This window comes from Barbatula barbatula (assembly GCF_947034865.1).
Source record: "Barbatula barbatula genome assembly, chromosome: 2".
In the NCBI taxonomy this organism is placed as follows: Eukaryota; Metazoa; Chordata; class Actinopteri; order Cypriniformes; family Nemacheilidae; genus Barbatula; species Barbatula barbatula.
In genome coordinates this window covers 18,562,845-18,577,708 of record NC_136767.1, presented here as the reverse complement: position 1 = coordinate 18,577,708, position 14,864 = coordinate 18,562,845, and the positions used below count along the sequence as shown (strand labels likewise).

Here is a 14,864-nt window from a genome sequence, read left to right as displayed (position 1 = left end):
GACCGAAGACCAAAGAGAAGCACTTTTAGTTCATAGAGTGATATAGTCCACTCATCCAAATTATAAAATGCTATGGTATAAATAGGCACCATAATACTCATGCATTGGCAATAAACCCTCTGGACATATTTTATAAGGTAACCTTGCTTCTGATCTGCTTGTCAACCAGTTTTTATAAGGGCGGCTATATGAAGTGTTTGCTTGTGATAAAAATAGTTAGGCCTTAATGTCATGTGTGTTTCTCATGTTTTTTTATGCATTTTAATAAGCAACTGAAACTGAAATATTCCACAAATAAAACTGTCTTCCATCTGTATTAAATGGGACATTCGAAAGCACACACATGCCCACTCACACACACATTAAACATGTATATGAAAAAAGACATGATTATGACCATATATGATATGTCTATCAAATATGATCTGAATATGCGATCTTTGCTGAAATTCCAAATGAATCAGATTGATTTCATACATATTACTGTTACATTTTCATTAAGCAGACGCTTTAATCCAAAGCGACTTACAAGTAGTTTTTGTTTTTTACAGTGGCACATTACTGCACAGCAATCAGAGGTAAGGTGCCTTGCTCAAGGGCACTTCAGTCATGACCGGCTGACACTGAGATTCGAACCGGCAACTTTCTGATCACAAGCCAAATGCTCTAAGCACCAGCCCAATGCTCTAACCACCAGCCCAATGCTCTAACCACCAGCCCAATGCTCCACCACGGTTGTTGTTATGTCAAACGATGTCATATCTGTTTTCATAAGGTCACTCATTCTGGTCCATATATAGCCATTGCTTAGCAATATAAATTTGGATGAGAGCACAATGAGCTCGGAGACTGGAGAAGATACAACTTGTGGTAAGATGCTGAAGTACTTTGTAACGTTGTTTGTCTAGACCCTGTATGTTGTATTTCTGCTTTGAATATGTATGTGAATATTACAGTAGGAATTTGGATTTTTATTTCAGGATGCTTATAGTCTTTAATAATTGAGTCAAGAGTTATATTTGTCACATTGACTATTTTCGTTCTAATGGTTCCATGAAGAACCTCTCTGTTTCACAAAAGGCACGTTGTTGTGGAAAATATTTCATTTCAACAAAAAAAATTAAGAACGAAAATGTTCTTTTAAAATCCTTTGAGTGAATGGTTATTTTGGAGTCTATGTCATCACTCTTTTGTTTCCCAGTTTAAATAAAACCGCCACCATGAGTACGGACGCTGAGATGGCCATTTATGGCAAAGCTGCCATTTACCTCCGTAAACCGGAGAAGGAGAGAATTGAGGCTCAGAGCAAACCTTTTGATGCTAAGGCTGCCTGCTATGTGATTGATGCCAAAGAGCTGTACGTCAAAGGATTAATCAAGAGCAAAGATGGTGGCAAAGTCACTGTTATTGTGAATGATACCAAGGAGGTAAAACATCCATATTTCTTAAAACAAAGAAAATTATTACAAAGTACAAATCCAGGTCCGTAGCCAGACTATTGAAAGGGGAGGTTATTTTTTCAAAATGTGGACCTTTTTGCAGTTTTTCTCCTCCTTTTGTATTTAATTATGAGGTTAAAATGCTTCATTTTGGTGACCTTTTATGTACTAATTTGTGCTGGATTAGCTTGTCTGATGGTATCTTAACCAGCACGCTTTTTGATGCACCTAAAATATTTATTGCATTGTTGTCAACTTGCTTCCTCATGTAACACTTTTGTCAGTCCATACACAGTTCATAAGTTTAAAGACCACACTAACAACAGAATAGATTTAATGAACTTTACTGAAATATTAATAATAATTCTTCTCATCATCGTTTCTTGACTCTCTGTCAATGCCTCTTTGCTATGTTTTTTTATTATAATTACGCTACGTTTATATGGCTATTATATTGTAGCCTAATGAGTGGATAAATGCTTTTTAATTAAATATATATATATATATATATATATATATATATAACCCTTCCCCCCATCATTCAGAGTGGATGCTTCTTCACGTTGCTTTAAAAAATGTATTGAGAGAACTCTCCCTGTCTGCAGGCGCGGCCCACGCACACACGCACGCACGCACGCACGCACACACGCACGCACACACACACCTGTCCAGCAACAATAATCATATTAATTTGAAATAGCAACCCAGAAATTTGTCACTAGCATTGATTAAAACAATGATGACAATAATCACATGAAAAAAACCTACTTAAATTCTGGACCTTTGGCAGTTCTTTTGAACCACCCGAACCCCCCCCCCCTGCCTACAGTCTAGAAATCTAATATCTGCTGAATCACTTTAATAGGAAAAAGTTGCTAAAGAGGATGATGTCCACCCAATGAATCCTCCCAAGTATGACAAAATTGAGGACATGGCCATGATGACCCATCTCAATGAACCCTCTGTGCTGTATAACCTCAAAGAGCGTTACGCAGCATGGATGATCTATGTAAGTTTAGCAGAAAGTACATTTAAATGTTAATACGACTGTGATGCTGCAATCGGATGGTTTCTCTGTTTGTTTCAGACCTACTCAGGACTCTTCTGTGCTACTGTGAACCCATACAAGTGGCTTCCAGTGTATGATTCAGAAGTGGTCGCTGCCTACAGAGGCAAAAAGCGTATGGAGGCCCCACCCCACATCTTCTCTGTCTCTGACAATGCCTATCAGTTCATGCTCACTGGTAAGAGCTTCACTTTAAATGGAAAGGTCATTCTTATTTGTGGAATTATGTGTTTTTTAATGAAACAATTATCTAAACAAAATGACCATTCAATTTACAGACAGAGAGAACCAGTCTGTCCTGATCACGTATGTATTTACTTTTATGAAATGTGTATGATTGTTATAAATTACTCTCATCAAACTTTTACATGTCTTATCATGTTCTGTCTGATAATCATCTCTTATAAACCAGTGGAGAATCTGGTGCTGGAAAGACTGTGAACACCAAACGTGTCATTCAGTACTTTGCCACAGTTGCAGTGCATACTGACAAGAAGAAAGAAGCTGTCAACCAAATGAAGGTGTGATACTAAAAGCGATTTAGTTAATACATAAAATAAAAATCTCTATTAATATTATTATCATTAATTTTTGTTAATATATTACCCTCTTAACTTCACAGGGATCTCTTGAGGACCAGATCATTGCTGCTAACCCTCTGCTTGAGGCTTATGGTAATGCAAAGACTGTGAGAAATGACAACTCCTCCCGTTTTGTAAGTTTTTATTTTCATATAGTACAATTAGTTGTTTTTTTATAAATATTTATTGTTAAAGGCTTGTTGCCACAAAAGCAAGTAAAACTTTTTTCATTTTTTATATTTGAACAGGGTAAATTCATCAGAATTCACTTTGGCAATTCTGGAAAACTGGCTAGTGCTGATATTGAGACATGTAAGAGACAGTGAATAACAATTTCCAATCTAGCAATTGTTTGAATACTACTTAGTACTGAATTTCTTGACCAGACCTTCTGGAGAAGTCTAGAGTAACATTCCAGCTTTCAGATGAGAGAGGCTACCACATCTTCTACCAGATGATGACCAACCACAAGCCTGAGCTGATTGGTAGGTCATTCAGAATTTTAAAATGGTAGATCATGTTGTAAAATACTCAACAATGCACTTTGTATTTTACAGAAATGACGCTCCTCACCACCAACCCCTATGACTTTCCTATGTGCAGTCAGGGTCATATCACAGTGGCAAGCATTGATGATAAAGAGGAACTGGTTGCCACTGATGTGAGTCATTATTATTTGATGAAGGCAATGATAGTCTAAATATCTATGGCAGGTGCTATGGCTAATACCTTTCTGTGAATTCCAGACTGCTATTGACATTCTGGGCTTCACTCATGAGGAGAAGATGAGCATCTACAAGTTCACTGGAGCTGTGCTGCATCATGGTAACTTGAAGTTCAAGCAGAAGCAGCGTGAGGAACAGGCTGAGCCTGATGGCAATGAGGGTGAGACTTTATTAGTCTAATGGCATGTCGAAAATGGTCATGGCATTCAATTGTATTAATTTTCTTTTTTAACTACAAAACTACAGAGGCTGACAAAGTCGCCTACCTTTTGGGCTTGAACTCTGCTGAACTGCTGAAGGCTTTGTGCTACCCAAGAGTGAAGGTCGGAAATGAGTATGTGACCAAAGGTCAGACTGTGCCACAGGTATGTATTAACATGCAAACAGCTACATTGTTAACATGAAAATTGTTATGGAAATTATAAATATTGTCAGATTAAATGTACACTCTATTCTATCTCCAGGTGTACAACTCTGTTAGCGCTCTGGCCAAATCTATCTACGAGAGGATGTTCTTGTGGATGGTTGTTCGTATCAACCAGATGTTGGACACAAAACAAGCCAGACAGTCCTACATTGGTGTGCTGGATATCGCTGGCTTTGAAATCTTTGATGTAAGAATGATTCTCTTATCTCCATTTAAAGTTGACTGATTCATATCAAAGTCCATTTACGGAAGACGTGCCACTCGGCGGCCATGTTTGCGATGCCTCTGGGCAACTATTTACATCATAGCAAGTTCCCAGCTAAGCTTAAATTGTGCCCAAAATCTAATTTTTCGATATCGCTTTATCTTCTGTGCCTGTACGAAGGCGGGTAAGTGCCTCACGAGAGCCCCGCCCCTGGAAATAGTCTTGTTAATTTTAAAATTCATATTCAGTTTCTTTCTCCCTCTCTCTCCAGTACAACAGTATGGAGCAGCTGTGCATCAACTTCACCAACGAGAAACTGCAACAGTTTTTCAACCACCACATGTTTGTGCTGGAGCAAGAGGAGTACAAAAAGGAGGGCATAGTTTGGGCATTCATTGACTTTGGCATGGACTTGGCTGCTTGCATTGAGCTCATTGAGAAGGTTTGCAAAGGTTTCTACATTTCTTCATGTAAATCATATGAAATTCTCAAACACACTACAAAATATTTGCATTTGTTTACAAACAGCCCATGGGTATCTTCTCCATCCTTGAAGAGGAGTGTATGTTCCCCAAGGCCTCAGACGTAACCTTCAAGAACAAGCTGTTTGATCAGCATCTTGGCAAGAGTAATGCTTTCCAGAAACCAAAGCCTGTCAAAGGCAAGCCTGAGGCCCACTTCTCTCTTGTTCACTATGCTGGAACTGTGGACTACAACGTTACTGGCTGGCTGGACAAGAACAAGGATCCACTGAATGAGTCTGTTATCCAGTTGTACCAGAAGTCTTCTGTCAAACTGCTGGGTACTTTCTACCCACTTGTTGTTGAAGGTAATTTAAAAAACCTACTGCTTTAATAGAATAATGTTTCTGATTAATCAAACACTAAATTAATTTTGCACAGGTTTCTTGTCACTATATTATAAGTGTTTGTCTTTAACCTTTTTAAACAGAGGCTGGCAAGAAGGGAGGCAAGAAGAAGGGTGGTTCCATGCAGACTGTGTCTTCTCAGTTCAGAGTAAGTAGTTGTCCAACATTATAAAAGTAAATAATGATAGAATTAATGATGAATGATAACGCTGAAACTGTGGGCGATGGTACAGGAGAATCTGGGCAAGCTGATGACCAATTTGAGGAGCACTCACCCTCACTTTGTACGTTGTTTGATTCCCAATGAGTCGAAGACTCCAGGTAAAATCATAAAGCACTAACATATGAAGAGTTTGGTTCCGAAATGAGATAAAAATCCTAGTCATGTTTTTTTATTGTGCATTCCAATTAATTTTAAATCAAACTGCAGTTGTTTTTTTATTTAAGCCATAATAACTAAAAAAATACAGCTAATTTAAACACAATTAAACATAAAACAAAATGATTTTTGAACATTTTAAAAAGTTTAGTTATCTAATTTTAGCATTAAACTCTTCTTATATTATTTTATTAAAAGGACACACAAAGGTGTTGTTCATCTACCAAACTCATGCCAATACACTATTTTTATAGGACTCATGGAGAACCACCTGGTTATCCACCAGCTAAGGTGTAACGGTGTACTGGAGGGTATCAGAATCTGCAGAAAGGGCTTCCCCAGCAGAATCGTCTATGGTGACTTCAAACAGAGGTAAAGGGGACCATGAAAATATTGTTTCCTGTTTTAGGCGTATCTTCACTGAATCAAAGATGTAAAGCAGTTTGATTCATCCACAGATACAAGGTGCTGAATGCCAGTGTTATCCCCGAGGGACAATTCATGGACAACAAGAAAGCTTCAGAGAAACTCCTGGGATCCATCGATGTTGATCATGAAGAGTACAGATTTGGACACACAAAGGTACACATTCTGCTTTACGATTATCTGTTTTTCAGAAATCATGATGTTTAGTGTAAACTATAAGGGTTGGTTTCCAGGACTGGGCATCTTAATAGTCCTAGAATAAAATAAATGTTAGAGCTGTCCAAACTGAAAACAACTTTCACAGATATATCTTAAAGTCCCCTGTGGTCAATAATTGTATCACTTAAAACTGATCGTTCTCCATCAAAATTATATATTCAAAACATCTTTCCAGTGAAATAGCTTGAATGTAACTCAGCACCTCTGCTTCATTTAGTATACGCAGATACAGTAATATGCAAATTAGCTCTGTCTCCACTCAATGAACTCCTGACGCTGTTTAAACTGAAGTCAATCTGAGGGCTGACACAGCAGTGTAGCGATTGTTTCAGCTGGAATCTATGCGCCATCTTTGCATAATTATGCATAATTCTTCAAATTGTAAACTGTTCACATTTAAACACCACACAGCCTATTTGATTGAATGTGCAGCTTCTGTCATTTATTCAACACACGGTTATTTAACACACGTTCATCACAAGTGCCAGGCTGTCAGTTTTAAATGCTTATGTCTTCTAAATGGGAATTTTGTCAGTGCGTAGGAGCTAATGGTGGACGAAGTACACAAACCATGTACTTGAGTAAAAGTAGAGATACCCAAGGTAAAATATTACTCAAGTAAAAGTAGAAGTGCTGCCTTTAAACTTTCACTTGAGTAAAAGTACAAAAGTATTTGCCTTCAAATGTCCTCAAGTATCCAAGTACTACGATTTGTTTTTATGGCTATAATGTCCTATTATCATTTTTGTCACAAGACTCTTGCTTTACTCAGTCTACGTGAAGACTCTAATGTCACTCTTGGCACACCAATCTATTAATAAAACAACATTAGTTAGTCAGACAGACACTGATGTCTATTTAAATTTTCATAAGCCAAAAACCTTGAAGCCAAACAACTTCCTTCAGAACAAAATTAAATAACAGGACTTGAGAGCCGGCAGTTTCGGTTTTACATGTATTTGTAACAGTTATCCAAGTTTTTACTTAAAATTAAACTTGCAATGGAACAAAAGGATCCAACTTTCATTCTTGAAAGCAGACTGTTGGTTTTTTAAGTATATAGGTGTACTCCATTCTTTTCACTCAGAGAAGGCACTTAAAAATGAAAGACTCGTTCTTCTTTTCAACAATTTCAAAAAAATCACGTAAGGCCATGGGTGTTGTGGCAAGATTTGGTAGTTTCTTTCATGATTTAACTTATAAAGACATTGGCAGTCAAAATCAATTAAGGCTAATTCATTTTTAATTAAAGGAAATAAATTTCATTTTGATTTTACTGGGGCTTTAAAGCATATAAAAAACGCCATATAAACATATCATAAACAGCATTAAAAACTTTGTAAAAACTACTTAAATGTCTTAATTTAGCAAAACGCTAGTCTTGGATTAAATTAATCCCTGTCCGGGAAACTGCCCCCAAATTTAATTATTCTCTGTATTATTTTGCCTAAATGCAGGTGTTCTTCAAAGCTGGTCTTCTAGGTACTCTTGAGGAGATGCGTGATGACAAACTGGCTGTTCTGGTCACAATGACTCAGGCTCTTTGCCGTGGTTTCCTCATGAGGAGAGAGTTTGTGAAGATGATGCAGAGGAGGTGAGCATTATGAAAAAAATTAAAATAAATAACTGTAATACAACTCTAATACTGATGTAAATGACATTAAATGACTATTCACAGGGAGTCCATCTACACCATCCAATACAATATCCGCTCATTTATGAATGTCAAACACTGGCCATGGATGAAGGTTTACTACAAGATTAAGCCTCTGCTAAAGAGTGCTGAGACTGAGAAGGAGCTGTCAAGTATGAAAGAGGATTATACAAAATGCAAAGAAGATCTGGTCAAGGCTGAAGCTAAAAAGAAAGAACTTGAAGAGAAGTTGAATTCTCTGATGCAAGAGAAAAATGATCTGCAGCTGCAAGTAGCCTCTGTGAGTATACTTTTTAGAATGCCCATTTATTTGAAATGTATTTATATTTGTTTTAAAAAGGAATCTTTTTTTTCTTCAGGAATCTGATAATCTCTCAGATGCTGAGGAGAGGTGTGAAGGTCTGATCAAGAACAAAATCCAGCTTGAAGCTAAAATGAAAGAGACGACTGAGAGACTGGAAGATGAAGAAGAAATCAATGCTGAACTTACAGCCAAGAAGAGGAAACTAGAGGATGAGTGTTCTGAACTGAAGAAGGACATTGATGACCTGGAGCTCACCTTGGCTAAAGTTGAGAAGGAGAAACATGCCACTGAGAATAAGGTTTGTGTTTTTTATTTGCCGTTACACATTTCTTATAAAATATGAATTGAAAAAAACAAAATCTTATGTTATCTTATATCAGGTCAAGAACCTGACCGAGGAAATGGCATCTCAGGATGAGAGCAATGCCAAGCTCACAAAAGAGAAGAAAGCTCTCCAAGAGTCACATCAGCAGACTCTGGACGATCTCCAGGCAGAGGAGGACAAAGTCAACACCCTGACCAAATCCAAGACAAAACTTGAGCAACAAGTTGATGATGTGGGTAATTGTTCTCAACCAATTATTAAAAAATATTTTTTGCCTACATTTATTTAGAAAATATTGTCTATGTTCTCTCATAGCTTGAGGGTTCCTTGGAGCAAGAGAAGAAGCTCCGTATGGACCTTGAGAGAGCCAAGAGAAAGCTTGAAGGAGACCTGAAACTGGCCCAGGAGTCCATCATGGACCTGGAGAATGACAAGCAGCAAACTGAGGAGAAGCTAAAAAAGTAATAAAAAAAATCATGCTTCAATTAAAAATGAACTGCTGTCTCGTGAAGTTTCATACATGGTTTTGTTAAATGGCTATAGGAAAGACTTTGAAACAAGCCAGATGCTTAGCAAGATTGAAGATGAACAATCTCTTGGAGCTCAACTTCAGAAGAAGATCAAGGAGCTTCAGGTATTGTTAGACTGTTTCTGACAGTGTTTAAAAAGGTTAATTTAATATTATTAAAGTGTGTGTCATTATTTGCTCTTGTAGGCTCGCATTGAGGAACTAGAGGAAGAGATTGAGGCTGAGCGTGCTGCCCGAGCAAAGGTTGAGAAGCAGAGAGCTGATCTCTCCAGGGAACTTGAGGAGATCAGCGAGAGGCTTGAGGAAGCCGGAGGAGCAACTGCCTCTCAGATCGAGATGAATAAGAAGCGTGAAACTGAATTACAGAAGCTTCGTCGTGATCTGGAAGAATCCACCCTTCAGCATGAAGCTACCGCTGCAGCCCTTCGCAAAAAACAGGCAGACAGTGTGGCTGAGCTGGGAGAGCAAATCGACAACCTCCAGCGTGTCAAGCAGAAGCTTGAGAAAGAGAAGAGTGAATACAAAATGGAGATTGATGATCTGTCCAGCAACATGGAGGCTGTTGCCAAAGCAAAGGTTGAGAATTAATTTTTTAGAGGAATATTTAAAACATGATTTAGTTTTTCAAACATCTATCGTTTTGTTGTTGTTCAGGGAAATCTTGAGAAGATGTGCCGCACACTGGAGGACCAACTCAGTGAAATCAAGACCAAGAACGATGAAAATGTTCGCCAAATAAATGACCTCACTGCTCAAAGAGCAAGACTTCAAACTGAAAATGGTAACAAAAGAAAAGAGTGTTTAGCAATACATGAATACAGCATATTCAAAGGAATTTTTTTTAAAAGTGATTGCAACAAATCTACTTCATAGAGTTTAATAACTGACTTAAAGAGATAAAGCACAATGTGACACAATGTGACATATGATTCTAAATCTCACAAGGTGAGTTTGGCCGTCAGCTGGAGGAGAAGGAAGCTCTTGTTTCCCAGCTCACCAGAGGCAAACAAGCCTTCACTCAACAAATTGAGGAGCTTAAGAGACAGACTGAAGAGGAGGTTAAGGTAATATAACAGAAGCATTGGTCCCTCACATTTGTCAATAACTACAAAACAAAGATAGAAGTATCTGACTTGTTCTTCTAGGCTAAGAATGCCCTGGCCCATGCAGTGCAGTCAGCCCGTCATGACTGTGACCTGCTCCGTGAACAGTTTGAGGAAGAGCAGGAGGCAAAGGCTGAGCTCCAGAGGGGAATGTCTAAAGCAAACAGTGAGGTGGCTCAGTGGAGAAGCAAATATGAAACGGATGCTATCCAGCGCACAGAAGAACTTGAAGAGTCCAAGTATGATTATCAAAAAAAATGATAAATACATTTGTTAATAGTATATAAAATTTAATACTTCGTCTGACTGATGAATTCAAAATACAAAACAGGAAGAAGCTGGCTCAGCGTCTGCAAGAGGCAGAGGAACAAATTGAGGCAGTAAACTCCAAATGTGCCTCTCTGGAGAAGACCAAGCAGAGACTCCAGAGTGAGGTGGAGGACCTCATGATTGATGTAGAGAGAGCAAATGCAGTCGCTGCCAACCTTGACAAGAAACAGAGGAACTTCGACAAGGTAATGTAATTTTGTCATTAGGTTTTCAGAAATAAGATCAACATTTTCAACATTCTACAACTAATAATATTTAATATGCCCCAAAGGTTCTGGCAGAATGGAAGCAGAAGTATGAAGAGGGTCAGGCAGAGCTTGAAGGTGCCCAGAAAGAGACTCGCTCACTCAGCACTGAACTGTTCAAGTTAAAGAACTCCTATGAGGAGACTCTGGATCACCTGGAGACACTCAAGAGAGAAAACAAGAATCTCCAGCGTAAGAACAACATTGTTAAATGCAATATTAACCTTAATGTGTGTTGTCTGGATTGGTAAATATAAGTGAGTATGTGTGCTTTTCATTTTGGGATTGATAATATGTATATCTATTCTGTAGAGGAGATCTCAGATCTGACCGAGCAGTTGGGTGAGACTGGTAAGAGCATTCATGAGCTGGAAAAGGCCAAGAAAACAATAGAGACTGAGAAGTCAGAGATTCAGACCGCCCTGGAGGAGGCTGAAGTGAGTATCTGGAGATGAATGATTAAGAAAGTAGACTTTAGATGAATGCTATCTCAGGGTTTGGCAACCGTTTTATACAGGATTTGCCGTATAATCTTTTTTTGAAATCACTGCGCCGTATCAACATTATTGTTTAAAATGCGTGCAATTGTATCTCCATATGTTTGTCCAGTATATGTTATCTGCTTAAACATACCATTAGAATAATTTTAGAAGAACAAATACATTTTTAGGGAATAAGCATAATACATTTTTCAAATTGGTTGGTTAACTGCTGTATTATTTTAACTATTTTAAATGTTGTATAAGTAGACTAGTAATGCAGTTAACTAATGTTAAAGGCTGGGTTAGTATTTTTTCAAAAAATTCATGTTAATGGAGAGAAGAGAGAAAGTGATCTATATATCTGGTGTGCTGCTTGTAAATACTCGTGTCGTGTTTTCCTCAATTTACAGGGCACCCTGGAGCACGAGGAGTCCAAGATTCTCCGTATCCAGCTTGAGTTAAACCAGGTGAAGGGTGAGATTGACAGAAAGCTTGCAGAGAAGGATGAGGAGATGGAGCAGATCAAGAGAAACAGCCAGAGAGTCATTGAATCCATGCAGAGCACACTGGACTCTGAAGTCAGGAGCCGAAATGATGCTCTGAGAATCAAGAAGAAGATGGAGGGAGACCTTAATGAGATGGAGATTCAGTTGAGCCATGCCAATCGCCAGGCTGCTGAGGCCCAGAAACAACTGAGGAATGTTCAGGGACAACTCAAGGTATGAATACCATATGCGTTGTAGAATATTATTGAAGTATCTAAGGTAGAGTTTAGACACAGGCTTATAGAAAAAACAATGATATGTTCAGGATGCCCAACTCCATCTTGATGATGCCGTGAGAGGACAAGAAGACATGAAGGAGCAGGTGGCCATGGTGGAGCGCAGAAACACTTTGATGCAGGCTGAGATTGAGGAGCTGAGAGTTGCTCTGGAACAGACAGAGAGAGGCCGCAAAGTGGCTGAACAAGAGCTGGTGGATGTCAGTGAGCGTGTTGGACTGCTGCATTCTCAGGTAACATTTGTTGTATTTATTTATTTATTTAATTTTGAACAGTGATCTCCATTTTATTTTATTTTTCCGTTCTGTAGAACACAAGTCTGCTGAACACCAAGAAGAAGCTTGAGGCTGACCTTGTTCAGATCCAGAGTGAAGTTGATGACACTGTACAGGAAGCAAGAAATGCAGAAGAGAAGGCCAAGAAGGCCATTACTGATGTGAGTAATGGAGAGCTACAGATTTAATAGGTCCTACCTATTTGAAGCGCAATGTTGTTTTTGCAATCAATTTGAAGTGACAGAATGTCCTTTTGAATTACAGGCTGCCATGATGGCCGAAGAGCTTAAGAAGGAGCAGGACACCAGCTCTCATCTGGAGAGGATGAAGAAGAATCTGGAGGTCACAGTGAAGGACCTGCAGCACCGTCTGGATGAGGCTGAGAATCTGGCCATGAAAGGAGGAAAGAAACAACTCCAGAAACTGGAAAGCAGAGTGAGTTTTTTAGAATCACATAAAACAACACAATTGACTGTATATTGAATTTCTCTACAAAGTTGTCGTCATTATAGACATTGACATATACAGTAAATCAAATATTATACTGTTCCATAACGACTAACAGGCACTAATCAAGTTGTACATTTCTCTATTACCCTTTACGTTCTTCTCTAGGTTCGTGACCTTGAGACTGAAGTTGAGGCTGAACAGAGACGTGGAGCTGATGCTGTTAAAGGTGTCCGCAAATATGAGAGGAGAGTGAAGGAGCTCACCTATCAGGTATATATCTAACCATGTCTATAGATCCAAGTCTAAACCTTAAACATATTTTATAGTTAAACATTTAAAATCAAACATTTGTATTGTTTGTAGACAGAGGAGGATAAGAAGAATGTCGCAAGACTGCAAGATCTGGTTGACAAGCTTCAGCTGAAACTGAAAGGATATAAGAGGCATGCTGAAGAGGCGGTATGTAAAACAAATCCAGATGTTTTTGTTTATTCTTTACTAGTAATTGATATAATAGCAAACTGACTTGCAAAGCATAGTTGCTTACATGGTTAAAATTATTTTTTAAGGAGGAACAAGCCAACTCTTACCTATCCAAGTTAAGGAAGGTTCAGCATGAGCTGGAGGAGTCTGAGGAACGTGCTGACATTTCTGAGTCTCAGGTCAACAAACTCAGAGCCAAGAGCCGCGACTCCGGAAAGGTCAATTGAATTACATTCTACAGGGACTGCGTATATAATTGCATTTACTTAGTTGAAATAACTTCTCTTTTTTATTTAAATGAAAATGCGTATACATTCATACAAGAGAAGCATAGAGACTGCATTCAGATTATGATTAAACATAGTTTACTGACAGTATGTCTAATCTGCATCTTTTTCCTTTAGGCAAAAGAAGAGTGAAACCCTACAACCTAAACTTGATGGGAACAACTACTTAAGTCATATAATATGATATTTTTGTAGAATGTCCTTTTACAATAAAAAATCAAGATAAAGACTGTATGTACTTGATTTCTTTTATTTTCTAAAGAAATTGTGTCAAGGCCAGCATACAACTACTGGGACACATTAGAAAATCACTTCAGCACTCAGCTCAGTTGGCATTGTGTTCAGTAGCTTTAGTTATTAGTACTTAAACCTTTATAGTTGTAGGCTAGCTAAACAGCACAGCATTTGAGTTTTCAAGGTCTACAGACTGCAGAATTTGGCTAATAAACTTAAACTGCATGTTTTAGGAAGCTGAGCTATAAGTTGCCCTGCATGTATTAGACACATAAAATTGCAAAAATGTAAGTGTCGGTTGATGCATTCTGTCTACAAACCCAATTCCAAAAAGGTTGCGACACTGTACAAATTGTGAATAAAAAGGAATGGAATAATTTACAAATCTCATAAACTTCACAATTGAATATAGATAACATATCAAATCTTGAAAGTGAGACATTTTGAAATGTCAAGCCAATTATTGGCTCATTTTGGATTTCATGAGAGCAACACATTCCGTTCGTACAGGTAGCAATAAGAGGCCGGAAAAGTTAAATGTACATATAATGAACAGCTGGAGGACCAATTTGCAACTTATTGGGTCAATTGGCAACATGATTGGGTATAAAAAGACTCTTTTTGTGTATCTCAGAAGTCAAGATGGGCGGAGGATCACCAATTCCCCCAATGCTGCGGCGAAAAATAGTGGAGCAATATCAGAAAGGAGTTTCTCAGAGAAAAATTGCAAAGAGTTAGAAGCATCATCATCTGTCATGATTCCGCTATCATGTCATGTGTTTCCCGCCCTTTTGTCTCGTTAACCTTCCCTGAGTGTTTCAGTACCTGCACCTGCCCCTTGTTAATTATCCTGTGTTTGTTCCCCTATAAGACATCCTCGTGTTCATTGTCCTGTACTCGTTCATTGTATGCTGTACTTGTTCCCTGGTAAAGTTCATGTTCTTGTACCATGTTTGTATAGTGCTTAGTGTTATTCCTTGTTGTTTCTTTTTGCCCCCTTGTGGGAAGTCTTTGTTTCCAGTTTTGGATTTTAGTTTGGTCAGTGTT

The 14,864-nt window shown here is 38.3% G+C and overlaps 1 protein-coding gene across 1 annotated transcript; it reads left to right on the top strand.

Annotated features, from left to right (window-relative positions):
- The first annotated feature begins 672 nt into the window (after positions 1–672).
- On the top strand, positions 673–13,816 carry LOC306891155 (myosin heavy chain, fast skeletal muscle-like). The gene is made up of 40 exons (XM_079451190.1): positions 673–870; positions 1,202–1,427; positions 2,305–2,448; positions 2,527–2,683; positions 2,784–2,811; positions 2,918–3,026; positions 3,128–3,220; positions 3,335–3,398; positions 3,473–3,571; positions 3,644–3,747; positions 3,833–3,971; positions 4,058–4,176; positions 4,276–4,425; positions 4,715–4,885; positions 4,972–5,272; positions 5,395–5,459; positions 5,545–5,632; positions 5,945–6,062; positions 6,149–6,272; positions 7,793–7,929; positions 8,014–8,269; positions 8,349–8,591; positions 8,674–8,850; positions 8,934–9,079; positions 9,162–9,252; positions 9,334–9,723; positions 9,802–9,928; positions 10,093–10,211; positions 10,293–10,489; positions 10,582–10,765; positions 10,852–11,017; positions 11,138–11,262; positions 11,718–12,026; positions 12,118–12,321; positions 12,399–12,524; positions 12,628–12,798; positions 12,979–13,083; positions 13,177–13,272; positions 13,383–13,514; positions 13,701–13,816. The coding sequence occupies exons 2-40, from the start codon at positions 1,221–1,223 to the stop codon at positions 13,713–13,715; spliced, it is 5,796 nt and encodes a 1,931-aa protein (XP_079307316.1). The 5' UTR covers positions 673–870; positions 1,202–1,220; the 3' UTR covers positions 13,716–13,816.
- Positions 13,817–14,864: the final 1,048 nt, after the last annotated feature.

What these genes read in the sequence shown, in the direction of transcription:
- LOC306891155 (XM_079451190.1), top strand. Translation starts at nt 1,221, where the DNA reads ATGAGTACGGACGCTGAGATGGCCATTTATGGCAAAGCTGCCATTTAC. An exon ending in AACCAGTCTGTCCTGATCAC is followed by an intron (nt 2,812 to 2,917) that starts GTATGTATTTAC and finishes CTTATAAACCAG; the next exon opens with TGGAGAATCTGGTGCTGGAA. An exon ending in AAGACTTCAAACTGAAAATG is followed by an intron (nt 9,929 to 10,092) that starts GTAACAAAAGAA and finishes AAATCTCACAAG; the next exon opens with GTGAGTTTGGCCGTCAGCTG.